Below are 18,361 nucleotides of genomic sequence, written 5' to 3' on the forward strand. Positions count from 1 at the left end.
ATACAGGCCACAGAGCTTGTTCTGGTTTCACCATTTTTACATGTACATGTGGAGGGGGAGGTCTATGCAATTTCATCACATTTGTAGATTTGTGTCATCACTACCACAATTAAGGTACAGAACTGAACTGTTCCATCACCACAAGGATTCCTTGTGCTTCTTGGATAAATAAAATTAAAAACAAAATCTTTCAACCCAGAAAATTTCTCCACAAAGGTAGAAGGGAAAGAAAGCAATTTTATTATTGAATAAGCATTAAATCAGAATGTGACACGTATCACAGGCCATCTGCTGAGAGACTGCAAAGGCAGAAAAAAGTCTGACGCTTTCATGTAGCCAACTAGATCCAACCGGTTCCATGCATGTTCTCAAAGTAAATAATAGCTAGTCCTCCAGTGAGAAGACTTGACAACATCATTTGTCACAATTTATCCTAAATTTACAGAGTGATTGGGGTGACCGTCTGGGTTAGCTAATTGGCTTTATCTAAAGGGAAAACAAACTGCTCTTGTCTGTATGACAGGGCCCCATTGGAGTCGGGCTCTTATCCTCCCGCAAAAACTGGGAGATAGGGACACATCTTCTTGTTGATTACATTTCAAAGAGATGGTTCCCAGGTCCTTGAGAAAGACATTCCTCAGTGGATGGACCTTAAAGCTGGCAAGAGACTCATTTAGATTTTAAAAAGATTTATACATGTTTCAAAGAGATAATATTTCAAAGTACTTAAAATTACAAGTTTTCTAAAGTAAGTGCTCTAAGAAAAGAAAGGGAGAGGTCTCATCCCTTATTTTCAACAGGGAGAATTAAGCCTCTTTTTTAATTTGTGTTTGCCTTTGCCTATGCACCTTTAAAACCACACCAATCTCCCACTTTCTCTCTGCCCCTTACCCTGGGCAACCACTAATCTGTTCTCCATCTCGATACTTCTGTTATTTCAAGAATGTTATGTAAATGGAATCATACAGCACATAGCCTTTGGAGATTAGCTTTTTTCATTCAGCACAATGCCCTTGAGATCCATTCAAGTTGTGCACGTCAACAGTTCATTCCTTTTCACTGCTGAGCAGTATTCCATGGGGTGGATGTATTATTAATAGTTTGTTTTCCCTCCCCTGCCCCCTTCCCATGAAAATTTTAATACCACAAATATACTGTATATCTGTTTATGAGCTGTGGTCCTTTTGGAGGACCACCAACCATTGTAACATCCAAGATATTTTCCACCTCCCCCCACAAGAACCAATTTTCACCCCTTTAGGAGTGATACTGTTCCCATTGAGAATGTGTGGTATAGAAGAATTTGCTGACTTGCTCATTTCTCTTGTTCCAGTTAAGTGCTTATCTCCAGATGGAAGTAGAGCGACTTATAGTCCAAGACTATGCCCTAGAACATCAGAAATCAGTTATCCCTGATCCCACCGACAGCACCTACTTCAGCCATGGCAGTCACTGCAAAATGGCCAAGTGAGTCCCCTTCCGTGTTGCATTTGTTTCTGAGTGTAGCATAGCAAGCCCTGCTGCCTTGCACTAAGTACTCCCTGAAACACTGGTTGATCATCTGGGAATGAAATCCACTCTCCTCATGTGATCTGCCCTCCCCCAGCATCAAGCCAACCAGGCAGGTTTCTGCCTTCTGGTCAGTAAACTCCAGCTTTGTCGAATGGACAAGCCCCATTTCAGGTCCATGAGGGCCCAGGCTGAACATGTTCTGAGATGATGGCTGAACTTCCAAGGAAGTTATGTTTCTAGTCCCCATTCTGGTGACCGTTAATTGTTCTCCACTCTGGAGAATAAAATTGTCCACAGGAGATAGAAAAGAACCTCACAGTCTTGTCACTTTGGGAAAAGTAGCCTTCCAGGTTTGAAAGTGACTGATAAGGAGAGCCTGTGTCTGTTTCAGAATCCAGCTGCCAGAGTATACCCTGGACTTTGGCTACATTGTCCTTGGTGAAGCCCGAACCCATATCGTCAAGATCACTAACACCGGTCACTTTCCAGTGTCCTTCCATGCAGAAAAGCGTGTCCTTCATGACACAGGTAACCAGGCTGGGGAGACGCTTTCCTGTAGTACTTTGTCATGTCTAACTAGGACCCCATCTGTACTGTCCTTCTGGAACAGCATTTGTGTTTCTTCAGGGATCGCCTAAAAGAGTTGTTGGTACTCTGAGTGGTCATCCTGCCCCAGAGGGGGGTCTGCCTAAAGCAGCTTTTATTTGCTATTTCTCTTTCCCACGAAGGCATTTTAACTGTCTTGCTCTAGGATTCAGTACTGAGCTAGATCGTGTAAAGAATCTGCCTTACTGTGAAACAGAAACATTTGAAGTGAGATTTGACCCACAAGGGGCCAATCTTCCTGTTGGAAACAAGGAAGTCATCCTGCCCATCAAGGTATGTTGCACCACTGGGCCCGCCTGACGCTCCAGCTTCCCAGCTCTGCTTGCTAATGGCCCCAGGATGATCCAATTATTATGTCAGAGCTGTGAGTCTTCCCCCTCCCTGCCCCCCATGCCACATGGTAACAGCAATTTTATGCCTGCTCTAGGTGGTTGGAGGGCCAACAGTTCCCATCTGTCTCCAAGCCAAAGTGACCATTCCAGCTATGACTCTGTCTTGTGCAAAAGTGGAGTTCGCTGCAATTCAGTGTGGACAGTGCCTGGTGGAAACTGTTCAGCTTTTCAATCATCTCCAAGTCCCTTGTGAATGGTTTGTCCATAGCCTAAAGCCTGTTAACAAGGTAAATGAGTTGTGGCCCCTTGGTCCCCTTGGTCCCCTTGGTCACCTTTTCCCCATCTCCATTTCAGCCATATTTGTAAACCTAGGCCTTCGTTCTCATCATTTCAATCTCCTGCTCAAAGACTCTTCAGTGGCAACCATTGCCTCCTGAGTAAAATCTGGCCCCTTAGCCCAGCACCCGAGGCCCTCTCAGACCATACTGTCAGATCAGATGTCTTATTCATCTTTGTACCTCTAGTATCCACACATTCCTTGGTACCTGAGAAATATTCGGGAAATGTAGGTTGTGTGAGTGGAAGATGAAATGAGTCCATTTTCCACAGAAGATGATCTAATTATCTGATATTTATAAATCAGCTGGAGAAACACATGCCAAAGTACTTAAGACAGAAACTACGTGCTGAATTAATACCAAAGATACGGATCTTTGACGTCCAGCCCACTTCTGGAGTCTTGGATCCTGGGGAGAGGTCCAACGTGCAAGTGAAATTCATGCCAAAAGAAGAGGTGAGCTTTAAAGAAACGTGGCCTTGTTTAGATTCTCTTTACTCAAAGTTCATGCTTGTTTGGGTCTCAAGGGAAACTCTGAGTGACTCGTGCCTCGATACTCTGAATATGGCATCTCAAGTGCTCGCTGGTTCACATAGGAGCTGTGTGGCCTGGTGATCTGGAATCAGCAGACAATCTAACACATTGATTTTTATCAGCAGACCTGGATTAGAAGGCTTCTGCCTCTCACTCAAAGGCTGTGTCCTTGAACAAATCCCTTGGCCTCACTAAGCCGCAGTTTTCTCGTAGATAAAATTAAAAAGAATAATATTGCATGTCAAAAATCCCTTTTGCAACTCTGGAATCCAGTAAGCTCCAAAAATTGGGGGTGGGGGGATTTCTTAAGTTTCACACTACTTAGTTTTCAGAGTGAAACTTTGATTGCAACTGCAGAAACACTAATGTGTTTGACTATTGGGGACTTGCCCCAACATTGCTGAGGGTATTAGGTAACACGGGGTATATGCACTATTTTTGCCTTTATACAAATGTGGATTTGAAAGTATCTGGCCCCTGGGTTTCAGTTATTCCAGTTACCTACAATAACTACCCCCTCGGGTCATTTTGAAGATTAAATGCACAACATTGAATAAAATATACACAGGATACTGTTCTATGTAGAGTAAGTGTCTCAATAACTGTTAACCATCATCATCAGTAGTCGTGATAAGTACTCCCTGGTGGACAGCCTCCCTGAGCCTCACAAACATTTCTTTTGTGACCACCACCAGCACAAAGCTACTCCTGACCAAGAACACAGTAAAATTAATAAAATACTAGAACCAGAGAGGATCTCAAGAGGTTGCACTGTAAAGACTTGTTCAAAGCCCATGGCGTTTGGGATATGTTTTCCTCTGTTCTGTTATTTTGAAAGAAAAATTGATGTAAGTTTTATAGAACACCTGTGGTTAACTCCCATCTTCCTGGTAATGGCTTTGAGGAAATGCTTAAGAATCTGCAGTGAGAAAGAGGAAAAGTGAATGACTTCATATCTCACTCTAAAATAAAGCCCCTGTTTCTGTAATTATCAAAATCTCTCCAACCCTTTTAAAAGAAAATTAATAATATATTTGTCATTCTTAGAGAGTCTTAAAACTGTCAAAGGTTTACTTAAGATTTTGGATTTTTTTTCATTACTGAATAAGGGAAATACCAGTAAGTATAGTTTAAAAAAATAGATTTGTTCAGACAGTTCCATAAATGTTGAGTTCACATTGATCAAAGTTAAAACTAATGTTTCCACCAATTGGAAGAGGAACTTTTGGCTGTATGCAAGGAATTGGTTGGCTCTGCAACCCATACCATCCGTACCTGTGTTTCCATCAATGCCAGCAGCACAGAAAAATCACTGACATCCACACCAACCATTCTTAGACATTATAACGTGTTCAGAATACTGTGTTAGAAAACAAAGATATGAATGAAATGTTTTAGAAAGCAATTAAAACATAGAAGTTTAGCTCATAAAGTGCTAGGCCCATAACTGTATAAAAAACCCTCTGAGCCAATAATTTATTCTCTTATTGTGTCCAACAATAGTTATTTCTCTCTCTCTCTCTCTCTCTCTCTCTCTCTCTCTCTCTGTGTGTGTGTGTGTGTGTGTGTTTGTCTGCATACATTCCATCCATCGGAATTTTTTCCCTTTGAGCTAAGACAGGAGCTCTTCAAATTGTGATGCCACTCATGGCCCCCAAACCCAAGCCATGAGTCTAACTGGATGAGAATGACCTGGTTAAAAAGTCAAAATCCCCAGCCTTACTCTGCCCCTACTGAGTCAGGATCTCTAGGGATGGGACCTGTGGATCTATATGTTTAATAGGTTCCCCAGTAAAATCAGAATAGGAACCACTGACTGGAAAGTAGATTTTTGTACCATTTTGAGAAAACATGTGAGTAGTGATGGTATCATTATCAACTGGCATCTGATTATAATTGCATCCAATGAACTGAACGCCCTAGCTCTGGCTTTCTTCTAAACTCAGAGGAAATATACAAAGTACACACTCCAGAATCATCCTTCCCCAGGAGCAAGGGAGCTGGGGTATTTATACGGTAACTCCCAAGAGTCATTGCTTAAGGACTGCTCCCAGAAGGTGTTACTTCCTTGGCACTTCTGCCCTGCCCTCCCCTTGCTCATGCAGCAGGACCCATGATATGAGAGCCTTCAGGCCCAGAGGTGCAGATAGTGGCAGTTGGAAATCTGAGCATACTGGAAGGTCTGAGGGATATGGGGGTGACCCTCAGAGAGCCTGCTATAAGTCATGAAGCACTTGGTACAGTGCCTAGCATGCTAGATACTGTATATAGGAGTAATATAAATTATTCCTATGCAACTTTATAAGAAAATTTCTCACTTAATCTGAATAGATAAGTTTTTCCCATCAGTGGTGTACAGTTTTACATGGCATGTAATAGAAAAAAAATCAGATGCTTGTTTTGTTTTTATGTTTTCCAGAGATTCTACAGCCAAAACCTGGAGTTCCAGGTTGCCCAGAGTTCTCAAAAGCTTACACTGATGGCATATGGGCAAGGTCTGGAGCCACGCCTGGAATTTAGTCCTTCAGTTTTGGAGCTGGGGCCATTACTGCCTTTTTCACCTGGAGATGAGGCTGAGGTGGTAGTGAAGAATCCCTGCAACTTTCCCATTGAGTTTTACTCCTTAGAATTTGATCAGGAATATCTCCTAGAAGAAAAGGTGAGCAGAGACCAAAGTCAAACCCCATTTTCTGACACATGCTGGGCCCTGCTGTGTACTGCTCATGCTCTTCTCTCTGCATGTCATAACTTCTTCCTGGCCTTTCCCTTTTCTTTCACCTTGAACCCTTCCTTGTCAATTGAATGATCACTTCTCTGTAGGCTTTGCTGACCAACCTCTCTTGACGTGAGCAGAATTCGTTGCCTCTTTGTGATTCCATTATACATTTTAAGGAACTAATTGAAAAAGTAATGCATGTTCAAGGTTAAAATTCAAACAGTAAAGAACTGTATGCAGCAACCTGCCTGTATTATTATATTTGAAGTTGAGTTTCTTGTAGACAGCATATAATTGGGTTGTTTTTGAACTATACTCTGCCAAGCTCTGTCTTCAGTTGGTGTATTTAGACCATTTACATTTAATGCAATTATTGATATGTTAGGGCTTGAGTCTGCCATTTTATTGTATTATTGTTTTTTGTTCTGTTTACTTTTTCCTGCCTTCATGTCAGTTGCTTCAACATTGTTTAGAATTCCATTTTGATTTACCTAGAGTGGTTCTTGAGTGTATCTCTTTGTATAGTTTCTTTAGTTATTGCTTTAGGTATTACATTATATATACATAACATTATAATCAACTGGTATTGACATTTTACCAGTTCTAGTGTAATTTAGAAACCTTTCCTCCCTTTATCTCCCTTTACCCTTCCTACTTTTTAATATAACTGTCTTAAATATTTTTGTATTATAATTGTCATTTTAACTGTCAAACATAAGTTAGAAAACCCCAGAGGAGAAGGAAAATGTATTATATTTCTCTGTCTTTTTACTCTTTCTATTCTTTCTTCCCTTATGATATTACAAGGTTTCTTCTTTTATTATTTCCTTTCTGTTTAGAGAGTTACCTTTAGCTATTCTTTTAGTGTAGTTCTGCTGATGAAAATTTTTTAGTTTTTCTTCATCTGAGAATGTCTTAATTTCCCCTTTAATCTTGAAAAACATTCTATATCCACTTTTTTCACTGAATATAGAATTCTGGCCTGACAGTTCTTTCAGGCCTCCGTAATCTGATGAGAAATGCAGTGTTATTTGAATTGTTTTTTCTCTATAGGTAAGGTTTCATTTCTCTCTCACTGCTTTTAAGAATCTTTCTGTGCCTTTGTTTGTAAAAGTTTGACTATAATGTGTCTTGGCGTAGATTTCTTTTGGTTTATTTGGTTTGGGACTTGCTCAGTTTCTTGAATCTGTATCCCAAATATGTCCCAAATTTTACAGGGACATATTTATACTAAAAAAGGTATTTGTTGTTTACCTGAAATTCAAATTTAACTAGGCATCCTGTATTTTATCTTATAGCTCTAATATATATTCACACACATGTACATACACACACACACACACACACACACTTAATACTATTTTACATATTTTTCCCTGGATCCTCTATTAATTAGATGACAACCTTGCTTAGTGTAATATTACTAACCACAATATTTTTTAAGAATGTGTCATTCAAAGTGGATAATGGAGTTCTGTACTTTTGTCATGGGAAAAAATGAAAAAGAAAAACAGTATATATATTTTCAAATAAGAAGAAAATTCTTTTCCACATGTGAAATGCCTAGGCTGAAATAGAGCAAAATAAAGAGCCTGTATCCCTACAAGTTCAGAGCTCAGCCCTACCTCTTAGACCTCTCCAAAAGGTCCCACCCTTTGAAATCCAGAAAGTATTTCTACAAGTCTCAGCCTCAGGTAGGAGTTTTACAAGATCAATGAGCAAACCCACCTAGAGCTAAGGAAACTTCTGGTGAGACCAACAGCAGTTCCTGTTTTCCCCTTGAGCAGATCTTGCGAAAGCTGAAGGGCTATGATTCCTACAACAGCCTACTACTACCTCCCCGCAACCCGGGGGAGAAGCTGCCCCCAGAGGTGTACGAGTACTTTAGGGAGATGAAGAAGTCAAGAGAGGAACAGATGAAGACGAAATATCTGGATAATCTGGTGCAGGAGAATGGTGAGAACTCAATGTGGAGAACCCCTGGTGCTAGCACTACCCTGGCTCCTTTAAATTCCCCCTGCTGTGTACCTGCCAGATGCCCAGCTGAGGCTAGGTGCCTTACATATTCTATTTCTAATCCTCAAAAAATAGGATCCCTACAAAATAGGTCTTGTTATCCCCATTTCAAGGGTCCAGAGGCTGGAACACATTCTGCTCTCAGTAGAATCCAATAGAGTATTAAGTCTTAAAAACAGCTAATACAGATGGAAGAACGCTTGCTGGATACTGTGCTGAGGGCTTTGCACAGACAGATAAGAAATAAAGTGCAAAGAGGCTTGATTTTTAGGTTTAAGTGGCAGAATCAGGATTCCAGCCCAGGGCTCTCTGACTCCAGAGTCCATGCAGGTAACCACTATACACCACTGCCTCCTATAGGTGTGCCAGGGTGATGTAAAGTAATACATCATGCTAGGTAGAAATTGGTGCCCTAAAAGAGATAGGGAGTGGAAGTTCACACAAGAAAAAGGCCAGCCCTTCCATGGGCCTCAAGGCCAAAGTCCAATCACAGAGCTGCACTGAGCTCTCATAATCATACCCTTTCTGACCCAGCAGCCCCAAGTTATCCCATCATCTGCCCTGTATGCTTGAGCATGAAGGCTTCTGACTGACTTGTGGGACTGTGTGGCTTTTCTTGCTTTTCTGTGCCCTCTTCCTGGACATGTACCTCCCCTGTTCTTACTTGCTCTCTTCTGTGGAACAGTCATCACATGGCTAATTATTTTCTTTATACCTGCCTCCCCCACTAGCCAAGAACCCCCCCCCCCATAAAGGCAGTGATCACATATTCCCCACTTGTAAACCCAGGGCTTGGAACAGCAGCTGATACATGACAGAGCCCTATAATTGGGTGCTAGAGGAGTAAGTGCATTAATGATTGAGTGGGGTGTTTTTCTCCTGCCCTTGGGAGTCTCATTGGCTCTCAGTGGCCTAAAAGGAAAAGAGAAGAGAAGAACACTGCCTCCCACCCATTCTCCTATAGTGTTCCTTAAGCACTGTATTAGTTTGCTAGGGCTGCCATAATAAATATCACAAACTGGGTAGCTTAACCAACAGAAATTTCTTTTCTTACAATTCTGGAGGCTAGAAGTCCAAGATCAACGTGTCAGCAGAGTTTCTTTCTTCTGAAACTCTTCTTCTTGTAGATGGCTGTCTTCTCCCTATGTATTCACGTGGTCTTCCCTCTGTGTGTGTCTGTGTCCTAATCTCTTCTTATAAAGACACCAGTCCTATTGGATTAGGACTCACCCATATGACCTCATTTTACCTTAATTACTTTTTTAAGGCTCTAGCTCCAAATACAGTCACATTCAGAAACACTGGACGGTTAGAACTTCAACTCGTGAATTTTGGCGGTAGGGGGTACAATGAAGTCCATAACAAGTATCCACTGTGTTGCAAGCACTGAGCTAAAATGCTGGGGGAAAAGTCAATCACACAAGGCCTTTGATTCAGGAAGGAGGTGAGGAGAGAGATACTTAAACTCAGAGGGACTTCCCAGTGGCCTGAGGCAGGGGGCTGCAAGGGGCTTCAATGTACAAAGGACCTGGTGAGACCAGAGAAGGGCGTTATTGCTCTTGTCGTCCTTACGCACCATGGCTGTGGGTTCACTTTTCCTTTTGTCCCAGTGGAAGATGGTCTAGAGCCAGGACCAGTCAGTCCAGAGGGAACCCAGGAAGGCTCACACTCTGCTTCTCACCAGCACGTCCCTGAATCTACTCACTCTGCTCTCACGCTGTAGACAGTCCTTCTCTGCTCCCCTGCCCACGGCCCCAAGCACATTGTCACCGTTCACAAGAGAGCTGCAATGTCTTAGGCTCAAATCCAAATTCTCAACAAAGAGGACATCTTGCCCTGCAGTACAGGGGGGTCACCTTGTACAGTCACAGCCCACTGCATCCCCTGAGATACTGTGGACTAGGGGACAATGTGGAGGTGCTGGGCCAACAAACTGTTAGATGTGCCTAACAAGGTCATGGGGAATGTTCATGATAAATTAAGGGGAAAAGCAGGCTACAATTCAGTGTGTACAAATGACCTCAATCGTAGTTGTGAAAAATTAAAAATAAATTGGAGAGGATGCAGCGCTCTTGTACTGGTATAAAATTCAGTGCAATTCCTCTGTTACCATTCCTTTGTCTAGCTCTGTCTTTTTTTACAGCTGAATTTTATCTTTTTTTTTTTTGGCTCTTTTGAATTTTCCAAATTTTCTGAGCAAATGCATAATTTTCGTATTTAAACAAATGTTGAAGGCCGGGCGCGGTGGCTCACGCCTGTAATCCTAGCACTCTGGGAGGCCGAGGTGGGCGGATCCTTTGAGCTCAGGAGTTCGAGACCAGCCTGAGCAAGAGCGAGACCCCATCTCTACTAAAAATAGAAAGAAATTATATGGACAGCTAAAAATATATCTAGAAAAAATTAGCCGGGCATGGTGGTGCATGCCTGTAGTCCCAGCTACTCGGGAGGCTGAGACAGGAGGATCGCTTGAGCTCAGGAGTTTGAGGTTGCTGTGAGCTAGGCTGACGCCACGGCACTCACTCTAGCCTGGGCAACAGAGTGAGACTCTGTCTCAAAAAAAAAAAAAAAAAAAAAAAAAAAAAACAAATGTTGAAATGAAGAAACACTATGCACAGAGGAACTTATGTAACAGCCAACTGACTGCAGTTCTTGTTCATTTGGGTTGGGTAGTGCGGGGTGATGAGGCCGGTATAGTGATTCTCCTCCTTGTCCTCTTTTCCTTTTCTGCCCCCATCTCCCTTGTGGCCCCCCACCTCCTCCCTTCTCCCTGTGTTCTCATCCTTGGCTCCCAGCAGAAGAGGAAGATATGAGCACATCTGATCAGGGAACCTCCATTGGCACAAAGAGGACGTCACTTAGCCGAGGGATCTCTGTCACATCCAACCTGGAAGAGCGGCATGTCCCTTTCGTCGAGTCTAAAACCTTCTCAGATGATGATGACGATGAGGAAAGCCTGGAAAAAATAATGTTTCAAAGTAACCAAGCATTTTAATATTTCGGTACCAGTTCTCTCTAAGCAAAAGTGGGAAATCTCTTCAGCACCCTGTCGCCTTTCCCCATAAAGTGCCTCCTCTGAGCCCCATCCCCACCCGCTCCAGCCCTGCCCCCCACCGTCCCCTGGAGGAGCGCTGGTCTTCCCATTTGCACTAGGATACAAGCATGGGAGCCTGCTGATGAGCTCAGCATGTGACATATTCTTGCCACTGCTATCAGCATTTTGGCTAGACTAAGTATGGATCTGAAGGCCTAAATCTTTAATGCTAAAATCCCAGCAGGCTGGGGGTGTTTAGGGAAACATTTCAGCAGGAGGGAAGCATTCTTCCCAGTGTGCCTCCACCTGGACCATTAGGAAAACCTCCTCTAAACCTCCCAGCACTGTGGGCCCATTTTCTAGCATTTATTTTCCCCAAGTCATACAAGATGTTGAAACTATATTTAGAAGATTAGATTCAGCAGAACTGGGTTCACGGGGGCCATTTGTGTGCCCGTCAGTAAACCATAATAAAGCATAAGTGAACTTGTCACATGCTCATCTCAGGAAATAGGAATCATGGGCAAGACTAATGAGATCTTTAAAGAGTTTGGTTAAGTCGCTATTCTTAGTTCTCATCAACCAGGTGAGCCAATTAAGGCAGGAGAATGCGATGGCAAAACTGAGATTAAAGATAGAAATTCCTGGCTCCATGCCTTGTGTTTAATCTGGCTCTACTGACCCAAGTGGCTCTTGGTCTCTCATGGCTGCCTTCCCCACCCCACACAGCCTGGCTCTGCTCCCCATGCCTGGGTTCTCCCAGAGCCGACCGCAGACGACGTCCTACAAAGAAGGAAGCACACCACAGTGCTGAGGATGGGAAAACCTGGAAACCATCTCAATGCTCATCAGCAGGGAAATGGTTAAATTATGATAAATCCACACAGTAGGAGGTATTTAGCAGCACTTTCAAAAGAATGAGCTAGATCTATATTTCAGTAAATAGAAAGATATCCAAGATATATTATATGAAAAAGGCAAATTGCAGAACAAAATTTAGAGTATGGGCCTAGTTTTGTCATCAAGACACTGAAAGTTTGGGATCACTGTGTGTATTGGGCTGCATACTTAACTCTGTATTCTATATGTATCATTCTGCAGATTGCTTTTTTTCTATGGTAAATATTTCTCCAGGGCAATACTTTTGATCTAAATCAAGGTATGACAAACTTTTCCCATAAAAGACCAGACAGTACATATTTTGGACTTTGCAGGCCCTACGGTCTCTGCTGCAGCTACTCAACTCAGCCTTTGTAGCATGGAAGCAGCTAAAGACATTATGTAATCAAAGGGGCATTGCTGTGTTCCAATAAAACTTTATTTACAAAAACACATAGCAGTTCAGACATAGCCTGTGGGCTGTGGTTTCCCAGCCTGTGCTATCTAAGTCATTATTAAAGTAACTACTATGTATTAATTCTATAATAGGAATATGCCATCATGTATTCAGCCATTTCCCTTAATGTTGTAAATTCATCTAGTTTCTAATATTTTGCCATTATAAACAGTCTTTTCCCATCAAATTCCCTTTCTTTTTTTCAGCAGGAGAGATTCCCACAAATAGAATTAGAGTCAAGGAGTATTTGTGTTTTTAAATTTTAATAGCTATGGGCAAATTATTAGCCAAAAAGGGCATTCTCATACACTATAGGCAAGGACTGCTGCAATGTTTGCCATTTTAAACTAACAACATTTAAAAAGAGAAATTCATTCCCATTTCCACGAGTACCCATGTAAACTCTGGCTGTATACACATGCACTCACGTGTGCACACACACGTATTTTTAATTTGCAGCCGACAAGATTCAGAGCATCGATAGCTACTCCACAGACGAAGTTGGAGAGGTAGAAAACAACCCAGTGAGCAGAGCAATCGCTCGCCACCTGGGCATTGACATTTCTGCAGAAGGCCGCTTGGTCCAGAACCCGAAAGGCATCGCCATCATCATCCATGGGACGCCCTTGTCAGGTACACGACTATTCTGAGGGGAGGTTAAGCCATGGGTGCCACATGTCCTCCGTAAACTCCGTGGCTTCCATGGTGGCAACATCAGCTGTGTGGTCATGGCAGATACTAACGATTGTATCTGGGGAACAGCATAGCAGAGTGATTACAAGCATGAACCCCAGAGCCAACAGCCCTGTGTCACATCCTAACCTGCAATGCCATTTATAGATGAGTGCATTTGGGAAAGTTGCTTAAGTGCTCTGTGCTCAGTTTCTTTGTCTTTAAAATGATATTAACAGTATTTATTTTATAGGGTAGTCATAAGAATTCAATGCAAGCATTTGTATAAAATGCTTATCCCCGTACTTGGCACCTAATAAATACTCAAACAAAAATCTTTTGATATTATCATCATTATTACTACAATGATGATTAATATTCACAATTATACTTCCAGAGTTTAAATCCCCATTGGATAAAAACTCCAATCACATGCTATATATTCTCAAGGAATATCTTGCTTACTATAGGAATGAGCCATCCTTTAACAAGAATCCTTTATTGTCTCCAAAATTACACGTGCTAGCTTTGCCATAAACCTAAAGGAGCAAAATCACCTACGCTGAACAAGATCTTCAATTTGTGTAGTGATGAATAGTTTATAGAGCTCCTGCCCATCCATTTCTCTCTTTAAACTTCACAACCACCCAGAGGAGAGAGTTTGATTGCCCCACCTCACAGGAAGTTCAGGTTCACAGAACCTGAACAGGAAGTTCAGGTTCACAGAAATTCAAGAACATCTGCCCAAGGTCAGCCAGGTAGTGACAGAGCAGAGGGACTTTGGGAGGGAGGATGCCCTGCAACCTCTTTTAGCTTCAGCTTACTTGAAGAAGGGCAATGAAACCTTTTTCTGATGCAATTACTGTCACTCATACAGACAACATTTATGGGGCATTTTCGATGTTCTAATCACTTGAGAGGCTCCAGGAATCTAAAAATGTCACAATCCATTACCCCTTCCTTTGAAGAACCTTTCCTTGAGAAGTCATAAACCAGAACCTAAAAGGTAGAAGGCCAGATTTGGGGACAATAGGTAAAAATCAAACAAGGTAAATAAGAACATAATTGGGAATGTTTTGAAGACCCTACCGCATGCAGCAGCTCCTGCCATTTTGAGTTGCACTGAAAGGAGTGTCAGAGAGATGGTGGACAGGCCAGGAGAGATTGGAGACAGCCAGAGAGTCAGCCCTGAGAACACACCGACCTGGAAGGAGCTGCTGGCCCCATTCTAGGGGAGGGTCCAATCGCATTTTCATCTGGAGACAAAAGGCGTATTGAAGTGTGAATGACAGCAGTAACAACCCTGGCATTTTCATGGAGACTTAGAGTTTTCTAGGAATGCTGATGAAGAACAGTTTAATAGTGTGTGTCAAAGACTGCTCAATGTAAGTTATTTTGCCCTTTTTGTTTATGGTGAAGTTAGCACATGTAATTTTTGAAGACAATAAAAGACCTTTTTGTGTATAATTTATATACCAAAAGATTATCCCCAAACTGTTAAATTGTTAGTCTGACAGATACGGAGTTAAGAAGGAGAGGGAAGACGCTTCATTTTGAATTTATACATCTCTGAGTTGTTCGAGCTTGTATTCTTTTCATAATTTAAAACATTAAAATATTTAGAGAAAAATCCAAGACATTAAATTATTTTAAAAGAGAGGGAAAAATATGTGCAAATCCTTTGACCTGGCAATGTTACTTCTAAAAATTTCTTAGGAAAATAATTAATGATGTGGACGAAGATTAACTGCAGCACTGTTTACCATAACTTAAAAATTAAGAGCAATTGAAATATTCAGTATGGGGGACTAGTTAATTAAGCTGTGGTACCTTTATGTAGTGAACTTTTTTAATTTTTAATTGATACATAATATTTATACATTTTATAGGCTGGGAAGGGTGGGGAAGATAAAGATTAGTTAATGGGGACAGACATGCAGTTAGATAGGAGGAATGAGTTCTCATGTTCAATAATAGAGTAGGGTGACGGTCATTAATAAAAATGTACCATATGTTTCAAAGTAGCTAGAAGAGAGGACTTGGGGTGTTCCCAACATGTACAAATGGTAAATGCTGGAGGTGATGGGGACCCCAAATACCCTGACTTGATCACTACACGTTCTATTCCTGTAGTATTAAAACAGTGTCTTGTACACCCACGTTCATAGCAGTGCTATTCACAATAGCCAAAATACGGAAGCAACCCAAATAGCCATCGGTGAATGACTAGATAAACAAAATGTGGCCAAATGGGATATTTATTCAGCCTGTAAAAGGAAGAAATTCTGACACATGCTACAACATGGATGAGCGTCAAAGACACCGTGCTAAGTGAAGTAAGACAGTCACAGAAGACAAAGATTGTATGATTCAACTTATGTGAGGTGCTAGAGTAGTCAAATTCATAGAGACAGGAAGAAAGGAAGACAGAATGGTGGTTGCCATGGAGTGGAGGGAGAGGGACCTGGGAAGTCAGCGTTTAATGGGTAGAGTGTTAGTTTGACACGAAGAGAGTTCTGGAAATGGACAGTGCTGATGGAGGCACAATAATATGAACGTACGCACCAGTGAACTGTACACTTACAAATGGTTAAAATGGCAACTAGTATGCGTATTTTACCACAGTTAAAAACAACAGTATCATACAAGTGTATTGAATGCATAAAAAGATGTTCATGATATATCATTTTACATGAGGAAAAAATGTCATACCTATGATTTGTATTAATAACTTGTATTAGTTTCCTGTTTCTGTTGTAACAAATGACCACAGACTTAGTGGCTTCCAATAACACAAATTTCCACTCTTACCAGGCTGGTGCTCAGAAGTCTAAAATGGGTGAGCAGAACTGCATTTCTTCTGGAATTTCTAGGGGCAGTCCATTTCCTTGTCTTTTTCAGCTTCTAAAATGTCGTCTGCACTCCTTGACTCATGGCTTCTTCCTCCGTCTTTGGAGCCAGCAGTGTGGCATCCCTTGGTCTCTCTTTCTACGTCTGCTGTCACATCCCCTGCTCTGACTCTGACGCTCCTGCTTTCCTCTTGTCAGGACGCTTGCGATTAGATTGTGCCCACCTGGATCATCCAGGATGCTCTCCCGTATCAAGATCCATAAATTAATCACATCTGCTAAGTCTCTTTTACCATATAAGGTAACAGATTTGCAGGTTAGGACGTGGACATTTTCAGGGGACCATTATTCAGCCTACCACGTAACCCGTTTCTTTTTTATAGGAAATATAACTACCATAGTTACAGATGCACAACCATAGGCTAAATATAGTATCTCCAGGTGAGAGGACTGTGGATCTTCTTTCTTTTTCTCTTGCTTGTTATTTCTGAATTTGCTGCTTTCTTTTTAATGACAGTACTTTGAAAGGAGACAAAAAAATTAACACAAGTTATTCTTTAAACCCCAAAACTCTTCCCATTAGAATCAGAGACAGTAGGAGCGACAAGGTATTTTAAAGACCATCTGATAGAATCTGTTATTTAAACTGAGGAGAAAACCCAGTGAGGATGCGGTTGCCACCGCACAGGTGTGTCAGTGGCGGGGCCAGGACCAGACTCACAGCCCTGACTCCTGGCTGGGGTTTTCCTGCTCCTTGCTGCTGCTGCCACTTCTGGCTACACAAGAGACCTGGGAGCAGAGCACTCTGAGAGATCCCTGTACAGGGACCTGTCTTCTAGAGAATTCTTCTGTCTAGGACACTAAGCAAATGAGAACCATGAAACCTCCCCCCCCCCCGGCCTTTTTTATAGGAAAGTCGGCCACCGCCGTCAGCATGGCCAAGTACTACAACGCGGCCTGCTTGAACATCGACTCCATCGTGCTGGAAGCCGTGTCCGACAGCAACAACATCCCAGGCATCCGCGCCCGTGAGCTCTGCATCAAGGCTGCCATAGAGCAGTCCATGAAGGAGGGAGAGGAGTCCGGTAAGAGCCCATTTTTCCCCGGCTTTCTGCGGCCAGGTCGCTGGCACCCCCACTGGGAACGCCCACCTTCTCTGTGCCCTCGCTGAGCTTGCCGCCCTCAGCCAGGCTGGAGGCTGCCAACTTAGTAGCCAGAAAAGAATCCTCCTCACCAAGCATGTCCGGGTCTCCTGCCCTGCCCAACGCAGGTGTGCTTCTGGCACTGCAGAGAGCAGGACAATGGACAGGACGCAGCCTGCACCTATGAGGACTGACACACCGGGAGGGGAAGCAGACACGGGCTCACGCAGAGCGGAGGAAAATAACGTTGCAACAGCAGTACTCAATTCTATGAAACAGCAGGATTGGGATGAGTGGGTTCCGACAAGGGCTATTTGGGGAAGTTTTCGTGGAAATGGGCTTTGAAGGAGCAGGAGGATGTTAATGGGCAAAAATTGGGGCCAAGGACAGTCCAGACCAAGAAAGCAGGGAAGCTGACGGGAAATTAGGGGTAGGAAGGCAGGTTGAGTCTTGAATGCCAAGATTAGGAATTTGGGTTTTATTTTGAAGGGAAAGCGGAGTTGGGGCAGTTTCACACTATGGGTCAGAAAGTCACAAGAGGGAAGTAGGCCTTGGTAATTAATGTCTTGTCAAGGAAGCCACAGTGAAGCTGCAGGTGAGTGGGCCTGGGCCAGCTGACCCCAGGTTCATCTGCGTAGTGGAGAATGGCTGGAACATAGTCGACACATAATGAAGATTTATAAAAATGTATCGAATCAATAAATACACAGAATCTGAGACTGCTGAGAGCTCAAATAGAACGAGCCCCAAGTAGAGCACCGCTGTGTTTCTCAGTCTGGAGGTCCCTGGTGCTTTTGGAGGGAGCCCTGTCAGTGCAGGGGTCGGGCCCTAACCTCCATCGGCTGTGTGCTGTGAAGTCTACAGGCTGTCGTGACGCGGAGGCAGTAAATCCGGATCTACTTGTGGCCTACAGCAGCCGCCAGGCACGGGGCTGCCGAGCCCCAGAACTCGGTCTAATCCAAAGAAATGTGCCGTAAGTGCAATCTGGAAGATGTAATGTGAATATTAGACTAAAATAACCCAGTTACAATTTTTACACAAAGTTTACATGTTGAAATGATCACATTTTGGATACATTGTATTAAAATATGTTATCAAAATTAATTTTTCCTTTTTTAATGTGGCTACTAGAAATTTTTAAATTATATATTAATACATATGTGGCTCACATTATATGTCTATTGGTCAGAGCTGGTCTAGACCACTGTGTCAAGAAATTGGACAGTGAAGGAAAAAGAAGAGGCAAAATGGTGGTATCTTGAAAGAAATGAAGGGTCG

At 42.6% G+C, this 18,361-nt stretch overlaps 1 protein-coding gene across 1 annotated transcript in view; it reads left to right on the top strand.

Annotated features, from left to right (window-relative positions):
• Positions 1–18,361, top strand: part of HYDIN (HYDIN axonemal central pair apparatus protein) — a 304,337-nt gene that overhangs the window by 194,268 nt on the left and 91,708 nt on the right. The window contains exons 31-40 of the mRNA XM_069456333.1: positions 1,334–1,467; positions 1,904–2,040; positions 2,264–2,391; positions 2,546–2,737; positions 3,094–3,243; positions 5,741–5,980; positions 7,825–7,993; positions 10,849–11,028; positions 12,880–13,053; positions 16,853–17,026. Of these exons, the coding sequence (XP_069312434.1) occupies positions 1,334–1,467; positions 1,904–2,040; positions 2,264–2,391; positions 2,546–2,737; positions 3,094–3,243; positions 5,741–5,980; positions 7,825–7,993; positions 10,849–11,028; positions 12,880–13,053; positions 16,853–17,026 (1,678 nt within the window). The remainder of the gene's footprint in view (positions 1–1,333; positions 1,468–1,903; positions 2,041–2,263; positions 2,392–2,545; positions 2,738–3,093; positions 3,244–5,740; positions 5,981–7,824; positions 7,994–10,848; positions 11,029–12,879; positions 13,054–16,852; positions 17,027–18,361) is intronic.

This window comes from Eulemur rufifrons, chromosome 23 (assembly GCF_041146395.1).
Source record: "Eulemur rufifrons isolate Redbay chromosome 23, OSU_ERuf_1, whole genome shotgun sequence".
Lineage (NCBI taxonomy): Eukaryota > Metazoa > Chordata > Mammalia > Primates > Lemuridae > Eulemur > Eulemur rufifrons.